The sequence below is a fragment of the Salminus brasiliensis genome, chromosome 8, assembly GCF_030463535.1.
Source record: "Salminus brasiliensis chromosome 8, fSalBra1.hap2, whole genome shotgun sequence".
NCBI classification, from domain to species: Eukaryota; Metazoa; Chordata; class Actinopteri; order Characiformes; family Bryconidae; genus Salminus; species Salminus brasiliensis.
In genome coordinates, this window is record NC_132885.1 from 10,850,239 (window position 1) to 10,871,202 (window position 20,964).

The window sequence follows — 20,964 nt, forward strand, 5'->3', positions numbered from 1 at the left end:
AATGCTTCTTACGAAGCCACTCCTTTGTTGCCCTGGCAGTGTGCTTGGGATCATTGTCATGCTGTTAGACCCAGCCACGTTTCATCTTCAATGCCCTTGCTGATGGAAAGAGGTTTGCACTCAAAATCTCACAATACATGGCTCCATTCATTCTTTCATGTACACGGACCAGTCCTCCTAGTCCCTTTGCAGAGAAACAGCCCCAAAGCATGATGTTGCCACCCCCATGCTTCGCTTCATGCTTCATTTTTGAGTCTAATTTGAGATGCTGCTTTTTACACTGACTTCCATTGAACTTTTTTCCTTCTCCTGGAAAGTTTGGAGGTCAGTCTCTACATCAGTCAGCTCATACATACATCAATCTAGGACTCAGCATGAACAAATCCACATTGTATACCACCCAACTAACATGCTCATGTGGAGCCCACATTGGTAGAGCGTGGGCTATGTGTGGTTTTACTAGGACACACTTGGGCTTCCCAAATGGGCCCCATCGTTACAGCCACCCCTTAATCTCACATGGGTCCCATCTAGGCCCTATATTCAGTGTACAAACCAGATGGGCCCCCCGTTTAACCCCTCCTGGTCCCATCACTGACCTTGGTGGGAATCCATATACGGGGCCAACAGTTGGGCTACCCATACAGTCCCCATATGAACATGTTAGCTGGGCAGTTTAAGCAAAACTTAAAACTCTATACTTCAAGCAGAGATTATTGATACAAAGGAATTAATTACACTACATTAAAACATTCATCATGCTTGCAAATGTTTGTGGACACCCCATCTAATGAATGCATTCATCTACTTTAAAGGTGCACCCTTTGCTTGCTGACATATGTGCAAATGTACAATTGTCTAGTCCCTGTAGAGAAGTACTGACAGTAGTTTAGGACTCTCTGGAGTAGATAAACATGAACCTATTGGCACCAAGCCTAATGCCAGCCGTGGGCTAGAGGGGTATAAAGACCCCCAGCATTGAGCTGTGGAGCAGTGTAACTATGTTCTCTGGAATTTTGGTGCTCCATCCAATATCTTTGGGATGAGTTGGGGAATTGGAGATGATGAGGTGGGGTGGTGCTCATCTAACATCCTGACCTCACTGAAGCTCTTGTCACTGAATGCTGTCAAATCCTCATAGCAATGTTCCAAAATGTAGTAGAAAGCCTTCCCTGGACAGTTACTCCAGCAAGATCAAGATAACTCCTTTTGTTTTGCTCTTTTTAATACCCTTGATTTCGGAAGAAACAATGACTGACCAGGTGTCCCAATACTTCTGTCCATATAGTGCATTTCTGAGTAAATTCACCTCTCTGTTCTTTCTTGGACACATGAATGTGCATGGTTTCACAGCTCTAAAGTGGTGCAGCTGTCTAACTGCCTGCTTGTCAAGAGACAGGGGATCATAGCTCCACAGACCTCCATGGTCAGGAGACATGTGACAGATGGAAATAGCCTGCAGATGGAAATAATTGCAAATAATAAAAGCAGATTACAGCTGCAGCACATTTGAGGTTGTGGTTGTTGAGACTCAACTTAAAATGCATTGTTGACCAAACTGACATGCAGGACTTAAAAAATGGCCTGACGATCACAGAGTAGTAGTCACAAGACAGTGAAGATAATACTGTCTCAATATAAATGTGGAGATAAACCAGATGACTGTTCTGTTCAAATCACTGAAACGCTAGTGTTATTGTTGATAGACCAGGGGTGGTAAAATGGCCCGGAGTTACTAAACATTGCAGGATACAGGTTTATTTTGGGTGAGGACTTCTTACATTAAAGCCCTGCCCGGAGGCTAGTCACCTGGTTTCCAGAAGAAGTCAAAGAGGCTGCACAGGAACAAGGAAGTCATTTAACATTGCGCCCCAACTTCAAGGGGGAAACTCACACTGACACCAAGGGACAAACCCGCCATTCAAATTATGGCGGCCACAGATTGCGCAGGCCATGCTGTGGAAATCTCCCCCTTTATCGCAGTGCTTCAGGGCAAGTTAGCATACCCTCACGCCAAAGGTCTTCACTGATTAGAGTGGGATATTTAAGAGCCACAGCTAAAATCAGTGGTCATCAAACCCTATGGTGATAAAGACAACAAGGCCTACCTTGTAACACAAAGTTCAAGCCGAGCTTTTACCTTGTTTGGCTTGTTTTGTGACAGTTTATGTCTTTTATATATTTATTCTTTTATATAATTCTGTACATTATTATAGATGTCATATAAGTCACATTAGCACGTCTATTTGAGATTTCTTGTCAGATAGTGGGTCAGATATAGGATTTCATCACTTGTTAGCCACATTAGCATCATATCTCCAGTGCAAAATTAAGAAGCTGATAAACTTTGAGCTATTTAAAATATTGAGTAATTTATTTACCTGCACTCTAAAAGTTCTACAAAGGGCTCTTTGAGCAATACCAAAATCTTTAAATTGGTCAAGAAAACCTTTACATCCACTTCTTTAAACCTCTTTGAAAGATCTTTTACAAAAAAAGGTTCTTTATGGAACCAAAATGGACCTTCTATGGCATTACCTTTATTTCTCAGACTGTATATGGGTTAGGTCAAGGCTTTTGCTCTTAAGCAGTGAAACTTATGAAACTTATGGTGATCGAGACAAGCCTTGTATTTATGGCTAATGGTGTTGGACCTGTATTTGTGCATACTTTATTTTAGTGCTCATCTACTGCCTTCCTTCCTGGGGTGGCTGATAACCGAGCTTTACAAAATCCAGATGTGACTTATCACAACACTCCCACTTGACCTAAAGATGGGACAACATTCGTTTACAAGAGCCAGAACAAGTACAAGGAAGCAGACTCAGAATGGAACGTGTGCATGGGGATTTGATTTGTGAGGCAGTGAACATGACAATTACAACTGCCTTCAAAGAATCCAACAACTGCACATTAGACTTCAAAGCATTCATGCCCCTTTTATTACTTAATTAGGCCAGCTATGGATGGCTACATGTGCCTTTTTACACCATGCCTGAGAGAATGATGATCACAGGCTAGTAGTAGTCTTCACCCGCTCATGGTCCGAAGAGCCAAGCTGCAAGCACTCACAGAAATCACATTCAAAACAATGATTAATATTTAATCCAGACGACCTGGAGTATCAAACACTATTGCCCTCATCCCAGCTGAATATTGAGAGTTTGGGACACAGGTTTGACACACTGAACATTTTAAAAAGGAGGAATCCATTAGTTATGGTAGTACAAGTTGCTATGCGAACCAGGCCTCATGACCAAGGCTTTTCCTGTGCCAGTGTCCAAAGAAGGGGCACCAAAAATTGCACCAAACTAGAGCATCAGAAGAGAAGCACCAGCTAATTTCTTTCTGGTCAAGTGAAAAGCAAAAGTCAAACGCAGGGAAACGAGTGGGGGCAAGGCTGAAAGCTAACCCAGGTACAATCCTTTCAGCTTGCTAACAGCACATTGCGCTGAGAGGACACAACAAGAGGACAGCAACATTGTTACAAGGCTTGTTACACAGTAGGCTTTATTGTCCTTAGCACCATAGGGTTAGATAACCACTGATTCTAGCTGTGGCTCTTAAGTAGCCCACTCTAATCAGTAAAGGCCTGTGGCGTGAGGGTATGCTAACCTGTGAGACTCAGGAATATTTAAAGTGTTTTTGTTACAGTTTTACAACTAAACTTATGTTCATATTCATTCTGCAAGATGGAAAAGGAAAGTCAATGTGTTTAATTTGGAAGCAAAATAACAGGGTTGTAAAACAGACGTATAACATTACATCTTTTGCCTAAACCATGGTCACACACTTCCTATTTATACATGAATTAACTACTTAAATTGACCGAAAAAAAAGTGCACTGTGTACATAGACTAATCTGTGCAATTCTACATAGTGACATATGGAGAGGATTCTTTTATTTCCAGGCCAAAAAGGATGCACTTGCTGGTAATCTCATCACAAAGTCATGGCAGACAAATCGGAGCATTTACAGTGCACAGCTGTCAGCTCAGCTGCAATCAGTAAGTAAATAACAGGAAGTAGGAAAAAAAACCCTGCTCAACAAAAAAAGAAAAACAAGAGGTACAATTCTTTTGAAAGTAACAAGTTTAATTGTTTTTTAAAGTCCTGTAATAAATGACAATAACTGTACTGGTTCACATGCATTTATGGCTTTCTCAGTCCCTTTTTGAATTACAGGCAGGCACTTGTATTCACTGACCATTTCTCTAAGACGACGCAAGCATTTTTTCTTTGGTGGTTAACAGTAAAGCTTTACTATCTGATGCAGGTGCGCCTCCTGGTACTCGGTGTCATGCAAAGCGACAAAAAGAAAAGGTGGAGGGGGGGAGAGAGAGTGTAAGTGCATGTGAGAGACTGACATGGCACATGGTGTTTTGGATTTACTTAAGAAATTCCCTCTGTGGCCTATGTGAGGCTCATCAAACACAGTCAGCAGCCCTGACAGTTTTACACTGCAGCAGATGGCAAACACTGCTTTCCTCTGTCCTCAGGCTGCAGGCGTGGCACAGCAACCCCCTCTGCACACACACACACACACACATACCCTCATGCCATCACACTCACTCACTCACACACACACACATACACATTCTTTCAGCCCTTTAGGACAACCCGGGAAATCAATATGCCCAAAAACCACAGGGATTGGTTTCGCTTTGTTTTCAAACTAGGCCAGACTCAAAGTACCGTAAAATTTACTGTACCACCGGAGGGCAGGCAGCAATCTATTTCGGAAACCAACCCAAACGGAAAACTCGCAGCCAGTGTCTCAGCAATCTCTCTGCTGGCACCAACCCCCCCTCTCCAATGGGGGTGAGGGGGGGTTAAGAGAGCCAGTCTGTAGCACCATAATACACACTAAAAAAAGAAAATCTATGAAAGCTAATTTTAAAGGCGCGCTGGACATGGTAATGCCATGTGAGTTATGGAGGTTAATATGTTATATGAGAGCCGAACTTGCAGAGGTCCCAACCGAGCCGAGCGGTTGAAGCCGTTCAGTTTTCATACAAAGCTTTTGTGGCCTACGCCTCATTTGTTTACAATCGATCAAGCTTAATCAACTGCTATTTCTGGATGCAGTCATTTTGAGCAGTTCAATGCAATACGCTCAAAGAGAGAGACAAAGACAGAGAGAGAGAGAGAGAGAGAGAGAGACAGTAAAGGACTGATTGACAACAAGCAGGATCATATTTCACAGGCTGTATAAATCTGACCAGAATTCTCATTAAGCGCAATCACGGGTCTAATCCCTGCATACCTGCTGAGCACCACTTGTACTAAATAGATCGCACCAGGTGGGAAATCTGCTGACAGGGCAAGCTTAGCACACTCTCTCAACCTGTGCGCCACTTGGCTTGCCTTCACACAACTGTACACCCTCCCCGCCACCAAACACAATCAAAAGCCCTCCTCTCTCAGGCTCTTTCCCCTTCCCAACACCCACCCCGAGAGATTGTGGAATAGCTAGGTAAAGCCTGGCCCATCTGCATTGCAAGCATACATATGCAAACCTGCGTTTATTTATAGGGCCTTAACCCACTTAATATCGCATTTGTCAATGTCAGGCCTGTGTCCTAATCTCGACCTCTGTCAGCACGTCATTAGTAACCACTTGTGCCCCCTCCACCCTTGCCCATCATACCACTCCACCCCATTTTTCCCTCCACATAACTGGATGGGGAGAATTGGATGGGATGGGATGCGGTGGGAGGGATGGGGTGGTGTGGGCAGAGGTCTATCAGCTGCCAACAGTGGCTACATCCCCTGCACACATACCCACATTCACACACACAGCCACACGAAACCAACCCTCTGGACACCCTGCAGACAGGAGACAAGGCCTCTCCACTACAGAGAATGCAGCTCCACAGGCTTTGGAAGGGGTGGGGAGAGTTGGGGGGGAGGGGGGTGGGGGTCAAAGAGAGGAGGCAGCGGTAGGGAAAGACTGGTTATGAATGCAAGTAGATGGCACTGATGGTTTTCATAGCGTACATGAAAATAGGAGTAAATAAAGCACTGTTTGATCTAAAAATTAGCTTATATGTTAGCCTATACATTAGCTTAGCATACGTCCCTTGTTATTTAGCTGAACGTTTAATGCTTAGCTTGGCTTAGCAGGAACTGTGTGGTCCCAGCTTATGTTAGCCTGGTTGAACTAAGGTGCAAAACCCAGCCAAACCCAGACAGCCGCCCATCCTGTGTTACATTGGCTCAAGTGGTCCCAGTGCTTACTAGGTAAGGTACAATGAGCAGGAGGACACAATGCCAGCCTCTCAAATTTGTCAAATTATGAATGGGAAAGGTAGGGGGGGTACAAATGTGTCCTTGTCCTTGTCTGTTTTAGTTTTTTTGTCATGTGCCCTGACATGCAGTTCCTTTTTACTGGATGTGATTAGAATGCAAATCAAACTGGGACTGAAAGATTTTATACACATATACAAGCATGCACGCCTTTCTCCAGCTTCGTCTCTCATTGTTGTGTAGCTCTGCTTGTTCCCTCCGCGGGTGACAGAGCACGTCTATTTCTGCAGGGGGGGCTCCAGCTCTGGCCCGCCGGCGTACTGGCTGCAGTTGGGGTCCCCCCTCACCCTGGCCGAGGAGGGAATCTGCAAGCCAGTGTGCGGGTTCACGCACCAGCACTCGCCTCGCTGCCCATGGGTGGACATGTGGCACTGGAACACAAGAGGGAGGCAGAGAGAGTGGGGGTGGGGGGTAGAGGGTTATCCCCTTATTCTGCAAGTGCCCATAGCAATTACTGATCATTTCATAGCAGTTACTGAATAATAAGCTTGATAATAAGTTTAAAGAGTTCTGTACATCGTTTGCATGTGTTCTCACCTTTCAGGTCAAGACAGACCGAGATTTCCGGCACCTACGCACATTATTTCTAACCATGTATCTGAGCAATAAGAGTGTCTGTGCTTGTAAAAAAACAGCATATAAAACTTGACCAGATGCAGGTACACAGAAATACAGTAAAAAAAACTACCAGGAATTTCTGATTTTGAAGAACATGGTTGAGATCTTGCAAAGCTTGGTTCCCGATTTCTCCTGGACCTCCCCAACCCTCACATGTGGATGTGTTCAATTCCATCATCAGCTCACCTGATTTACCATCATTAAGCACTGATTTACCAAACCAGGTGTTGGATGATGACTATAAATAATACTAGACACCCATGAGGAGAACTCTGGAGATGCTTTAATGAACACAGTGGTGTAAAACCATGACTTATATGTCTTGTATAAATGTCATTTAGCGTTTTACTGATGAAATAAACCATTACTGCTCAGATAAGCAGCTTTTGTATCTTACACAGGGGACTAAAACAAAATACTGTAGGTTCTATAGTCTTTAATAGTAGTTAATGCCTACTAATTACTGGTTCATAAATCTTAAGATTCTTAAATGAATAATAGGCCTAAATTTGAAGGGGTTAATGGTAGAGTGATCAGCAGGGAGGGGTGGAGGGTGGAGCAACCATACCCGCCTCATTTGTCACAGCATGTCTCTCTCCGACCCCCACTGAGCACTCCCAAAATGAGGTCATAATTGAACTGGACATAGCTTACACAGAGACCCAAAATAAGCAAAAAAACAGAGTTTCCAATTTTTTCCTTCAGTGATAAAGAACAAAAACTGACAGTTACAGTAATTACAAGAGGAACAAGATGATTACAGAACAATTTAGGGTGGAGAGGTAAAGGTTTTTGAGCCCTGGGAACAGCGCTTTTGCATCAAAACAATGCACTCGTTCGTTTCTCCTGGGCGGGTTTGTCCCCGTTTTACCTCCACCGTGTAATGCTATGTGTCGTCATGTTGCTACAGAAAGCTCGTATCATTGTTTTGACTCTAAAAATAAAGTGGGTCTCCGTCAAGGACATGCAAGCGATGGGCAAAAAGAAAACAGAGCCTCGTTGCAAAACAATGTCTAAACATCCCCACAGGCCGGTGACAGTCAGTTAGCAAACATTTTTATGACCTTGTAACTCCCGGCTTCAGACACTGTCACCTTGGCGTCGACAAAACGCCCTTACTTCCGAAAGTGTGGGAGCTGCTTTCTCAGACAGCTCTAATCTCTCTGTCATTCTGTCTTGTTTTCGTGCCAAATTGTGCAACCAGTGTGGATGAGAGGTTGTGCGTTGCTTCACGCTAACACTGCACTAACTAGTGTCATGATAGCTGTGTAGGCTGTGCATGCCTGTGCTGCATTGACCGGATTAGACCGCGACTGTTCTGGGGTCGACTTAGATTCTAGATTAAGTCTCCCTTAGATTCAAGTGTTCAACCTTTTCCAAATGTAGGGGTTAGGGGTTCCATGCTGCAGCACATGGAGTAACATGGTGAGGGGGCTGTATACCCAAAGCAAATGGTTGTCAATCTTTGTCCTGGGATACCACTGCCCTGCATGTTATAGTACTTTCCCAGCTCTGACCCGCCAGGTTGACCCCAGGAATGGCTTGGTAATTACTTCATTTGTTAAATCAGGAGCAGGGGAAGCTCTAAAATGCAGAGCAGTGGTTCTCCAAGACCAAGGTTTAGAGCCACTGAAACCAGTAGGTAGGAAACAGCCAACACTTATGTAATGGTGATTCGCATACACTATATGTTCAAAAGTTTGTGGACACCCCTTCTAATGAATGCATTCAGCTATTTTAAGCTGCACCCATTGCTGACACAGATGCGCAAGGGCACACACACATCTTATCTAGTCCCTGTGGAGAAGTACCGTCAATAGAATAGGAACCTGTTGGCACTAGGCGTGGGTTAAAAGGGTAGAAAGCCAAGCAGCACTGAGCTAAGGAGCAGTGAAACTGTGTTCTCTGAAATGATGGTGCTCCATCCAAAACATTTAGGATGGGTTGGGAAGTTTATTAGGGAATAAGTGGGATGGTGTTCATCCAGCCTCCTGACCTAACTTAAGCTCCAGTTGCTGAATGCAATCAAATCTTCACAGCAATGCTGCAAAAACTAGTAGAAAGCCTTTTTTCGGTATAGTAGAGACAGTTACTCCAACAAAAGCAGGAGTAACGTTTTTAATACCTTTCATTTCAGAGGAAACAATGGATGAGCAGGTGTCCCAATACTTTTGTCCATATGGTGGCAAAGAGAGCTTTCACTTATGCAGCTATAATGGCTTATAAAGGCAATTTGATATTATTATTGATATGTAATTGAATTCCCAAAAAGTCTGAATTTCTGAATTACTCCTGAATTACGTTGCCGTCTCTGAGGTTCATGACCTCCAGCTTGAGAACTAATGTCCTAATGGACACACTTCAACTCAGGAAGGGTTAATTAACTCATTGGTTGGATCAGGTGTGTTAAAGCAAGACAGAGATACACTACACTGTTAAAAGGGCAAGATCCTCAAGGAACGTTTGGAGGTTCTTCAATCTGAAATTGTGAAGGAACCTCTCAAGGTGCTTCAAGGAACCTTTGGGAAACTTTCTTTATCTAAAGACCTTTCACTGCTCCTGAAACCTCTATTATAAGACCCTCACGACAAAGCTTGAGCAGACCAACATGCCGTGTGCCTGTAGTGACCACTTACTTGTTTTAGATTATACTGTCCTTTCTTGTCACAGTTGGGGAACTTCAGTTCATAGAGGTTCTCCAGGGGTCCCTTGTTGTCATGGAAGGTAATTTTGGAGATCTCCTCTAGCACTTTATCCAGCTCCTGCTCACACTGACTCTGTTCAAACACACACACACACATACACAAGATTGAGAGAGCAAGAGAGAAAAGGAGAGAGAGAGAAAGATAAGAACCAGTTTGGCAGCCTCATGAAACATAGCTGATATTCATCTCTTGCTAGCCCTAGTTTTCTACTCTTTCACTCTTATTCTCTCTATGAGGAAAGGCAGCTGCATCAAAGAGCCTCTCTCACTTTCTCCCTACCTATCTTCCTCCCTCTCTCTCCCCCTCTCTCTCATTCTGGCTGCTTGCTGCTTGGCCTGGGATTAGAGGGTACTGAGAGTGAGCTCTGCCAGGGATCTTATCCGTATCATGTGGATGAAAAGCTCTCCAGCAGGGTGCTCACTGCTCTCAGGGCCCAGCTCTCAACACAAATTACGTCAGCCTGACATTCTCATAGAGTTTCTGCTGTTCATGGGACGGCTGACGGATGAGCATTTACAATTTCGGAATCCTCCCTCACCCTACCATGTTGGAGCCAGATCACCAAGGTCCACCCCATACCTTTCATGCTAATCTTGCTGTTGCATCTGCAGTCATTTGCTGAAAGTATCATTGAAGGTCATTTTGCTAAGCTATTTGTGGTTTAACAGCCCTCATATAGACCAAATTAGAATGTCTGCAAACATATGTTTGTATGAGTATGACAGCTAGCAAGGCTCCGCCGTTGATCGAATTCCCGGAGATTCCCGGAGCATCTTATTTTGTGCTCATTATTGATATCTAATTGAATTCCCAAAAATTCTATTACTCCTGAATTACGCTGCCATCTCTGAGGTTCATGACCTCCAGCTTGAGAACTAATGCCCTAATCAGGTCAGTTGTGTTAAAGCAAGACAGAGATACACTACACTGTTAAAAGGCTAAGATCCTCAAGGAACTTTTGGAGGTTCTTGAATCTGAAATTGTGGAGGAACCTCTCAAGGTGCTTCAAGGAACCAGCAGATTCCCAGAGCAGCTTATTTGGTGCAGCGGTAAATGTGAACAGAACTGACAGAACTAAACCTGTTTTATTCAGTTCCTCACCAGACACACTAAAGCCCCGTTCGGACAGGAGTAGTTTGACAGGGGGAGGTATGCTAATCACCTGTTTATCATCTGTTTACACCTGGCATTAACATGCGTTTTGCATCCGGATATCTGTATCTGGATCCACTTTGACCGGATTCTGTTTATCCAATCCGTTTATACTTTCCTGCATAAGAGGCACACCAACGCATACATCATTTACGTTTTACTTCACGTCAAATTTATTCTCCAGGGGAGACAGATTGAAGGAATAGAGGGGGGTCTGTAATGCTGTGGAACAATAGATAGTTGTAACGCCGCTTTCAGAAAATGCAAAGGACTGTTTAAACAGCAAAGCAACAAACTCATAAATCATAATACTGCGCTCATCTACTGGTAAATAAGCACAAACGCGAGTGCTCACTCACACACACACACACACACACACACAAAAGACCCTGGTTTGGGACCTGCACAGCCTCTGACCACAAGTCCCTCCAACGCATTGTGAGGACAGCTGAGAAGATCATCGGAGTCTCTCTCCCCTCCGTCATGGACATTTACACCACACGCTGCATCCGCAAAGCAACCAGCATTGTGGATGACTTCACCCACCCTTCACACAGACTGTTCTCCCTCCTGCCATCAGGAAGAAGGTACCGCAGCATCCGGTCCAACACGACCAGACTCTGCAACAGCTTCTTCCCCCAAGCCATCAGACTCCTCAACACAACTCAACTTCCGAATGATATCTTTCCGGTACATGTACACTCTCCCTCTCTCTCTCTCTTTCCAACCATTTACCCCAGATAACATGGGAAGCATTTTTGCACAAGCATTTGCACTAATAACTTTACTACCTCACTGGACTCTATTTATTGCACATTGCACAACTTGCACATTACCGTCATTATTTATTATCCTCTGTCTGTACTGTGTTGTGTTGTCTGTCCGCACTTGTTTGTTTGTGTTGCACTTGTGTCTTGTATGCACTGTCTATGTTGCACCATGGTCGTGGAGGAACGTTGTTTCATTTCACTGTGTACTCTGTATGTAGTTGAAATGACAATAAAACCCACTTGACTTGACTTGACTTGACTTGAGAGCAAATGGGAGAGAGAAGTCAAGATCCACAGTAATTATTAATTGTACATGTTTTTTTCGACACATGTATTTCCGCTCGCCTGATGGAATCCGATCACAGAAGATGCATTCCGAACGTGGTTTAAGCGATCCCATCATAATCCGATTACAATGCATCTTTGGGGTGTTTACACCTGGCTTTTCATGCACACAAGTGAAATCCAAACCCGTGATCCGATCACCAAAAACACGTTAATGCCAAGTCTAAACAGGCCCAGACTTTCTCAGTGAGTTAAGTCCCGTCCAAATGTGTTATTTCAATCACTTTTATGGACTGCATGCTCCAACCTTAGCTTATATAAATCCTGTGTGAATCAACGTGTGTGTAAACATTCTGTCCAATGAAGGCATGAAGACAAACCAAAGTTCTCAGAGGTGTGCCACTTCTGGTTTTGGGTAAGTTATGGTGTAGCGTAGCCTATAGCCTTCACATGTGTTATGAGCATGTAGCTGCTAATCTTCAAACTAAAGCTTTATTATTACAATAAGTTTGTTATAAAATTGGTTATCATCCTTTGAGGTGGAGGTGGGGTTGATGGTATTGTGTAAATCAGGAGTACAACACTAAATTCATCCTGAGGAGCAAAATGCACAATACAGGCTAATCCATCTATGCAATCCTTCACATGCATGCCAAAGGATACCACATAACTGTGGTAAAAATCGTTCATGCATGTTGTATTTGGGACTATAATGACACATGCACTCCAGTACAGAGTGGATTAGGCTAAGGTCTTTCCGTTTTCCTAGCTTCAAAAAGCAGCTATGCTCCTGTAGAACTGAATTTAGTGAAAAAAAATGAAGGCACCAAGTTCACTAATAATTATTTTGTATATTTTGTTAATATTTAGAGGGACATACTATCTCAGTATTTTATTATTTACTCACAAAACCACTTCAAAAAGTTCTGTTGTCTCTTATAAATTATGTGAATAACTCTCAAATAACTCTCAAGGTTGCTACCAAATCCTATTGTACAAGTGTAGCACTAACAACGTTATCCACCCGGAAGTAAGTGTATTGTTACAGTGACGTTGATTCGGTCTATAGAGAGTTAAATGAAGGGGAAAATTTGGACATATATATCATTGTTTCTCAGATCCAAACAATACTAATGGTATCTCTAAAGTGCTGACTATAGACTATGCTAATTTGTGAGTGCAGTGCTGGCAGCTTCAGCCTCGGCCTCAGTTTATGTGCAACGATTCATCATAATATTATCATTTTTCCAAAAAAGAATTATCCAATTCAGTGAGCAAGGCCATATCTCAGCGACTAAAGCACTGGGAGGACTTGGGCTCATCTGGGCCAAATAGTTACTTGCAAAAGAAAGCCACAAATAAAAGCTTGTGCAAGAAATGATTAAAACAAGTTGGATACAGGCAGCAATGGAAGATGGTGAACTGGGAGTAGTATTTTGGGATGAAGTCATGCAGCAGTGGTCAGTTGGCTGAAGATTTAAAGGTCCAGGTAAGACATGGTACTTTTCCAAGAAAAGTTAATTAACTTGCTGTAGCTACGCATGATGGCCAAGTTGATAAAGGAGAGTTGCAGAAATACCAGCATGATAAGACTCAGCTCATATAATTTCTGTGAAGATGCCAAGTGTTTATTCTTCCTCAGCAATGCATTTGTCACTGTCTGCTGTCACCAGCCAGTGGTTACTGAGTAACAAAGGAGACCTCCCTGAAATACTTTATGAAGAACGGCCTGAATGCTGCCATCCGCTCATCTAAAGAGCACTTCCAGCTGTTTCATGCTTAAACTGAATTGCACAATAGTCATCAGCTTGGGTTCAGCACAATCATCAATTTTATCAAATTATCATAGAGGTAGATCTGATCTCAGAAACTGCATAAGCTATGTGCAGGTGCATAAGTAAGTACATAACTGTGTGTCTACTGTGTGTGAGTGTGATAACCAGAAGAGGGCACTACGGTTCTAAATACAATGCCAGCCAATGTCAGTACAGGACTGTACATGCACTTTTCCACTTCCTCTGCAGAGTTAATTCTGGACTTCCGGTCACTTCATTGGATAACTGAGACCCTCCTGGGGCTGAGAGGTATAACAGGTCATGAATATCTCCACCATAAGGGATTTTCACCAGTCTGGGCCGAGGTGTCTTGGGCTCCTCCACACGGTTGACCATCATCCTGGTCCTCTGTTCGTTCTGGTGATGCCTAACAGCAGTCTCCTTGAGCCAGTAATTGGCATCTTTGGTCGGCTTCTTCAGTAACGGTGACCTTGTCCCTTGAAGCTCTCCTAACAAAGGACAAGGAAAACACATTGATGATAGGTGTAAAGACCAGGCATCACATAACTAAACCACACACACTTTCAGAAGAGAATATGGAGGTTCAGAACCTGCAGTCAATCTGCTGACTGCTATCTGGCCAGTCACTTTAATGGTGGAGTGGAAGCATTTTTGCTCAAATCAGAGTTGGGGGGTTTCTGGCAGATCATCAGAGCACAAGTAATAGTCAGGTTTTAATGACAGTTCCTGACTTCTAGAGGCCTGAGAGGAGATAGCAGTCTTTCATCTGCACAGAGCAAGTTCAGCCAAGCACAGGTGAGCTTCTGCAACTCATCTGGGTGAATGTGTGTTTCTCCAGTGTAGCTCAAGTACGCTGGTGCAGGTTTACATGAGTTTCCATTCGTTTGTCGTGTTTCTGTTTACGTGTTCACTCTGATGTTTCCCCATAGGAAAATTCTACACGGCTCTGAAATTTCCTAAGCATTTCTACATCGCAGTAATTAAGCTTCTCAGGCTCGGCCGCCCAAGTGACTCTACATGGTGGCTTGGATGTTTTTTAAGGACTGCCACCAGAGACACTCTACATCACTGCTCGGATGTTTTAGAGGCCCACCTCTACATTGTGGATTGCTCCCAAGTCAGCACCCAGAATGAATTCACTTTGTGGCTCTGAGGCCTCTCAAGCTAAGCGGGAGTTCTCCCCTGCTCATAAGTACTCCATCAGGGCCTGTTTCTTGTTTGCCTCCTGCCTGCTGCCTGCTGGGGCACTGTGTGTGTGGTGTGGCCGTTTTGGTTTTTTTTTGTTGATTTTCGTTCTTCTTGCAAATGTAACGCATCTTGGAGTTCGAGAAATGTTAATCAAATCTATTTAAAAAATGAATGATCTTATCCGCTGCTAAAGAGAACTCTTTCTGCACAAATAATGCAAATGAATATGCTGTAGATGACTCCTGGTAAGAATATCTGAAAGAAAAATCAGGGGTTATCTGGAGAACACATATCTTTGCTAGTCACAAAATGTTACATTCACACTCCTGGATCAGGCCCAGTAGCGCCTCCTACGCAGAGTCACTTTTCGGTGGCGGGGAAGTAGGGGTGTTCAGAGAAGCTGCAGAGAAGCTATTTGTATTTGTTTAGCAGATAACATTATTTGTATTTGCATTTGGATAGAAACCAGAGGTGGGTATTGTTTAAGCTGGAACTGGATGAGGATGTGCTAAAATGCACAGATTTGATGGAAATATGGAAAATATTACTACACTACCAAAATACAGTCCTTAATCTGTGATCTATGAAACAGAGGTGTAGTCTGTCTAACGTATACCCTATTGGGTTATCATAGTTTTTCATTTTTCATTAGGTGAAGATTGTATTATTTTGATTTACAAGTGTAATTTTAGTTGTGACCTTTAGTATAATGGCAAAAATTGTCACAAACCATGACATAATTTTACTTATAGGTTCTGGGTATATACGGTTTAACATGTAAAGACATGCAAGAATCCACTTCTGGACAATTCTTAAGGCTTTCATTTTCATTTATAGCAAACAAGTACATATTTTACTTGTAGTCCATTTTTGTAGTAGCCTTTGGAGCCCACCAAGATACACATTTTTGCTATAATGTAGCTTTCAATATTAATGAATGAGGTATCCAGTGATATGAGTGACTTATAATGGCTTGGATTAGCTGTGTGATGGGCCCCAAGGACTGGACTGAGAAAAACTGTATTAGGGAACCACTAGAATTTACATATAGGTCTAAATAGGTCTAAAAAAGGCAACACCTGAAAAAACATAAAACATAAAGACATAAGAAGTTGTTTTGTGAATGTGATTTATATTACAATATAACAAAATAATATAACAGCCAGAATGGCTTGTAAATAATCTGATTATTCTGAATATGATTACAAATTAAATAAAATACGTTACATTCAGAAATATAGCTGAAATTGACATTATAAATAAATAAATGACATTATAGTGTAATGTTTGTGGTTGATAGGTAGGCCTATTTCTCAAGACTTGTGTGTGTGTGTGTGTGTGTGTGTGGGGGGGGGTAGTTGTGGCCTTAAAGATAGAGGAGGAGTTTAGGACTTGAAGGTTGTTGGTTTAATCCCCTGGACTAGCATACTAGCTGTCCCTCCACACTAGTGTGAGTGCCTTTGCTTGCTGCCATGGATGGGCTGAATGATAATGTGTTTATCCTAACAATATACTCACTACCTCAGACTATACCTTTACAAGCATACAAAATTTAACTGGCCCTTGTTCTCTAGAGTCACTTACTCTCCTGCACTTGCTCTCTGCTACACTCTCCTGAGTATTGCTCCTGCTCTAGCTGCCATTACCCTGGTTAATACACATGTGCAAAACATGTACTTTTCTAAAAATGTTTTTTTTTTTAATAAACTCAAAATAATATGTAAATATGTAAATATTCTTTTCCAACCTCTAAACAATACATATGGAAAACAGCGAAGGAGGAAAACTAAATTTGACTGTTCTATTGTTTTGGCCTGGTGTAGCAGGTACCATCCCCACTGTGTCGTTAATAGGCCCAGATGTATGTGACCTCAGTCTCTGTCCCATCCTGCCAGTGGCGGATGCTCTAAGCTTGCTTATTTGGTTCCCCCTTTAATCAGGGCACTATCAGGATGCAATTACCATTATAATGAAGCCTTCCTTCTCTCTGTTTATTCTGGAATGCAGCATACATGTGTCCCCTCGAGGGGCTCCGTTGCTGAATGTCACTCTTGGTAATGTCACTTGCACTGTGAATGGGTCACCGGGCCTCTGCAGGGCTGTTCAGCCTGCTAATGCACTGGGCCGATGATGCGGGCAGCGGCCAGTGCTGTGATCTAATCATTGTCTGCCGTGTGTCTGCGCCCGTGGGCCACGTGCCCAAAGTGGCTGACATGACATCAGCTCATCGCAATTTGCTTTGCACGTCGTCCAGCCACGGTCACTTCGGCCTAGAGTTTCATGCCCAGCCGTGAGGAACAGGCCTAAGAATAGTGTCTGAAACTGCCAGAAGCAAGTCCAGAGATTGCCTCATTTCAGAGCCTGCTGGCCAGAGTGCTCGGTAGTGGACACCTGCTATTACATAGATACTAAAGCATCCCCTCTCTTCGCTCACATTCCCGGGCCTGGCCCAACAACACCTCCTACTCAGTCCCTTCCTCTCTGTGTGTGGGCTGTGTGGTCCGGGTGTGGACAAAGACTTTCTTGCAGGGTTGCGTGGACTGTGATACAGTCTGGCTTCCCTGCTGTTCCTAAAACCTGGTAAGATGTTAAGAGGACAGTTGTCTTGTACCTTGTACAGTTTTTAAAATAGACACTAATAGTCCTCACCACCCGCTGCAGTGCTTTTCTGTCTGAGACTGAGAATGCTGTCTATCTTCTGTGGAAGCATTTGGATGGATGTGCACATCCTGGTCTTCTTCAGGATCCTCAGGAAGTAGAACCCCTGATGAGCCTCCTTTATGATGGAGGTGTTTAGGGACAAGAAGAGGTTGTCCAATGTGTGAGATTAGACATTATCAGCTTGTTGGTAGACATACTCCCTAGGCACACACCTTGGATGCTGTCTGAAGGGGTTAGCCATTAGCATAGCATTGGCACCGGCCAGCTTACTACATTTCATGCTGCTGTGCCATCACCTTGCCCTCCATCATATAAGCCTCCTGCAATAAAGCGGCAGAACTGTGTTCTTTGGAGTGATGGATGGAGGAACATCCAATATGAGTCGGGGCGGTGTTTATGATCCAGAACTAGTCACCCATCATCAGTACCTGACCTCACTAATGCTTATGTCTAAATGCAACTAAATCTGAATCCCAGCAACATTCCAACATCTATTGGAAAGCCCTCACATAGCATTGGGGACTGTTGCTACAGCAAACAGGGACCAACTCCTCTATTAATTGACTTCAGGTAGGCAAATGTAGTGTTAGGAGTCTTCTCCAAGGATTTTACTGATGTGGTGTGGTGTGGTGGGCTCGCCCAGTCCGGGAAATGCACTCTAGTATGCCACGTGGAGGCCGACTGTTACCCACTACGCTATACCAACCGCATGATATGTCTGCTAGAGAGCTGTGTTTACTAAACGTAAGATTCCACCCAAGATTTTGAGAAATGACACAATATGGCACAACCACATGCTTACATTTAGCTAGTTACGAACTAGTTATGTTTAAAAGTGCAGCCCTTAAAAACATACGCTAAAGTTCATGTGTATAGAAGCTCTGGTCACATTTGGTTTGCTGAAGTCCAGAGCGCTGAAAGAGTCTCCCACAAGTCCCTCAGCACTGCACGCTGGCAAAGCAACCAGAAGACACTGACATTGATTGAAACCTGTCTACAGTTTACCCTTCTGGTAAAACATTGACAGAAGAAAACTCTTTACCACCCCACTGAGCTCTGTATGTCAGAATAACAAGTTATGGAGCAAGAGCGGCGCAGCCATGTTGTTTTTCTCAACAGGCTCCAGTGAGGTCTCGGACTCTGCCAGACCTGTACTGTGAAAAAGTAATGGAAGGAAAACACAGACAGCTGGGATGCCTGAAAGGCTGGCTGGTTGCTTGCTCTTGGAGTTATGTAAGCATACGACTTCAGTGAGGGTTTTGATCCACAGTACACATGGAGGCACTAAAGAAAAGGGTACAAGCTAATACAGCTTTTCTTTCAGGGAAAACTGCTCCTCTTCCTGGCAAACTAAATTCTCCCGCTGTGAGTGTGTATGTGTGTGTGCAGGATCGTATCCTTAAGTGTTTGATAGGTCCATTTGTGATGGCATCTCTCTGCCCTAACATACTTCATGGCTGCTTGAAAGTCACAGCATAACCCTTTCACTGAGTCAAGGTTTCAAACATCTGCTCTTTAATAGTCTTTATTAAATGTTTATTTACATTAAAGCTTCACTGCTTATTTAAACCTTTGTTTCAACTCATTTTTACAGTCACAATGTGGTGTTCGTTGGTGCTAGAGGAAGAAATATAGGCCTCATAATAGAAGCACTAAACACCTTGTTCTATTTAACCTTGGACATGCAACAAGAGCTCTGTCTCCCCAAAGGAGAAACACAGTGAATGGAGGCTTAGGACTAATTGAATTTGCCTTCCATACCACTAAGTGGCGACTGGGTGTTGAACATGAGGTGTTGATTGGTGCAGTATTTTTCCAATAGCACTAATGCGAAAGCTGGAAGGAGAAAAGACTTGGCAGGAGTAAACAGTGTAATCCCGCAGTGTCACAGTGCCGCAGTGTTTTGCTTTGGGATGGTTATCATACCATCGCAGACTGTAACAGTGCTTTGGGACAATGGCTATTTTGAAATGTGCTCCACTAATAAAGCCAAATTGTTTAGAACTGAATCAAGACTGTTACATTCAAAGTTGGCAAGTTTCTAAAGTAGTTGCATCATTCTACGAATGGCTGCCATTAGTGTCTGCAATGATTGTTGTGATGCATTAAGCACCAAAAATGTGCCAAACTGTGTTTCCAAAGCATAAATAATATACATAGTGTATAGTTATAGTATAACATAGTATAATAGTATAACATAATATACTATTTTTAGGTATTGGCCAACTTATGTCAGAGCTGGGAATCACGTCACACCATATATATATATATTTACTGGTGTTTTATGGCAAATCTAACCAAATTATATACCACTGTTTATGACCCAGGTTAGCGCTGTTAGCACTGTCTCAAGTTAGCACTGTTAGCCATACCAGTTGATAATGCAGTATTATCGGTGGTATTTTGCGCATCCAAACACCTTGGAAACACGTCCACAGATAGAAGTTGGACTGTGTGTATCTGTGTGCAGAATGGAGAGGCTGTCCAGACTGACATGTTTTGTCTATAAATAATGAACTGTTGCTTTAAATGAAATCACAAGAAGAAAGTGACATCTTTTGAGTCTTTGGAGCAGCAAGGATTTAAAAAAGGCAAGGCTTTTATGCCTATGGGGGGTAAATACATTTTAATATCTTTTATATAGTGTATATAAAAAGACTCTTCTATTCTACTGTAATTCTAATCTGTAGAAAACACAACATCTGTAGATAAACAATTCTATTTCTTACTGCACAACATCCCTGATTTCTGTAAAGATATCAGGGCATTAGTAGAAACTCAGTAATGCGTTTTGCAGTGTTTCATAGTGCAATGAGAAGAAAGGAAGCAGTGTTCCCACGTGTGTTCCCCTAAAGCAGCAGCACAGGAAGGCCTCCTGCTGTGGCCAACATGCACTTTCGATATTATATCCCAGCTTTAGGAGGTGAACCTTGAGGCTGCCTGGGCCTTAAAGCTATAATTAGTGTATTTTGGACAGAATTCCATGCAGCTTGACCATGTTTAGTTGTGGCTTCTTAATGATCATAACATATAGAGTAATTCACCAGTTGATAACAACTAGCTATATTGCTGCTGGAGTCCAGATATCCAGATGGACTGTCCATTTGGCTTTTAAGCTTTTAATAGCTATATTATGTAATAAATAATGTAGCAGATGTTTATGTTTGAAGTAAAATATGTTGTATGATTTTAATTTCACAAGAATGCTTGTGTTCTTTTGTAAAACAACAAAAAAGTTCATTTCTGATACAGAAACAAATGGAAACAAATGCAAAAAAAAGTTTAATTTTTTAAAATTATTTATGTAAGTAACTAATGTAATTAATATGCATTTACATAACAGGGTATATACAAAGTAATGAAAATTAAGTAAAACATTTAAATAACCTCATTAACTTTTTTGAGAATTTAGGAATTGCGAGCCAAAGCTGACATCTAATATTTAATTTTTTATCATATTAAGGCCTTTATTAAAAAGGT

The 20,964-nt window shown here is 42.7% G+C and overlaps 1 protein-coding gene across 1 annotated transcript in view; it reads right to left on the reverse strand.

Annotated features, from left to right (window-relative positions):
• Positions 1 to 4,074: 4,074 nt before the first annotated feature.
• The window catches only part of igfbp2b (insulin-like growth factor binding protein 2b), a 29,073-nt gene continuing 12,183 nt past the window's right edge, over positions 4,075 to 20,964 (reverse strand). Inside the window, exons 2-4 of the mRNA XM_072685590.1 lie at positions 13,966 to 14,123; positions 9,564 to 9,704; positions 4,075 to 6,680 (exon numbers count right to left, since the gene is read on the reverse strand). Coding sequence (XP_072541691.1) covers positions 6,528 to 6,680; positions 9,564 to 9,704; positions 13,966 to 14,123 — 452 coding nt within the window. The 3' untranslated portion in view covers positions 4,075 to 6,527. The remainder of the gene's footprint in view (positions 6,681 to 9,563; positions 9,705 to 13,965; positions 14,124 to 20,964) is intronic.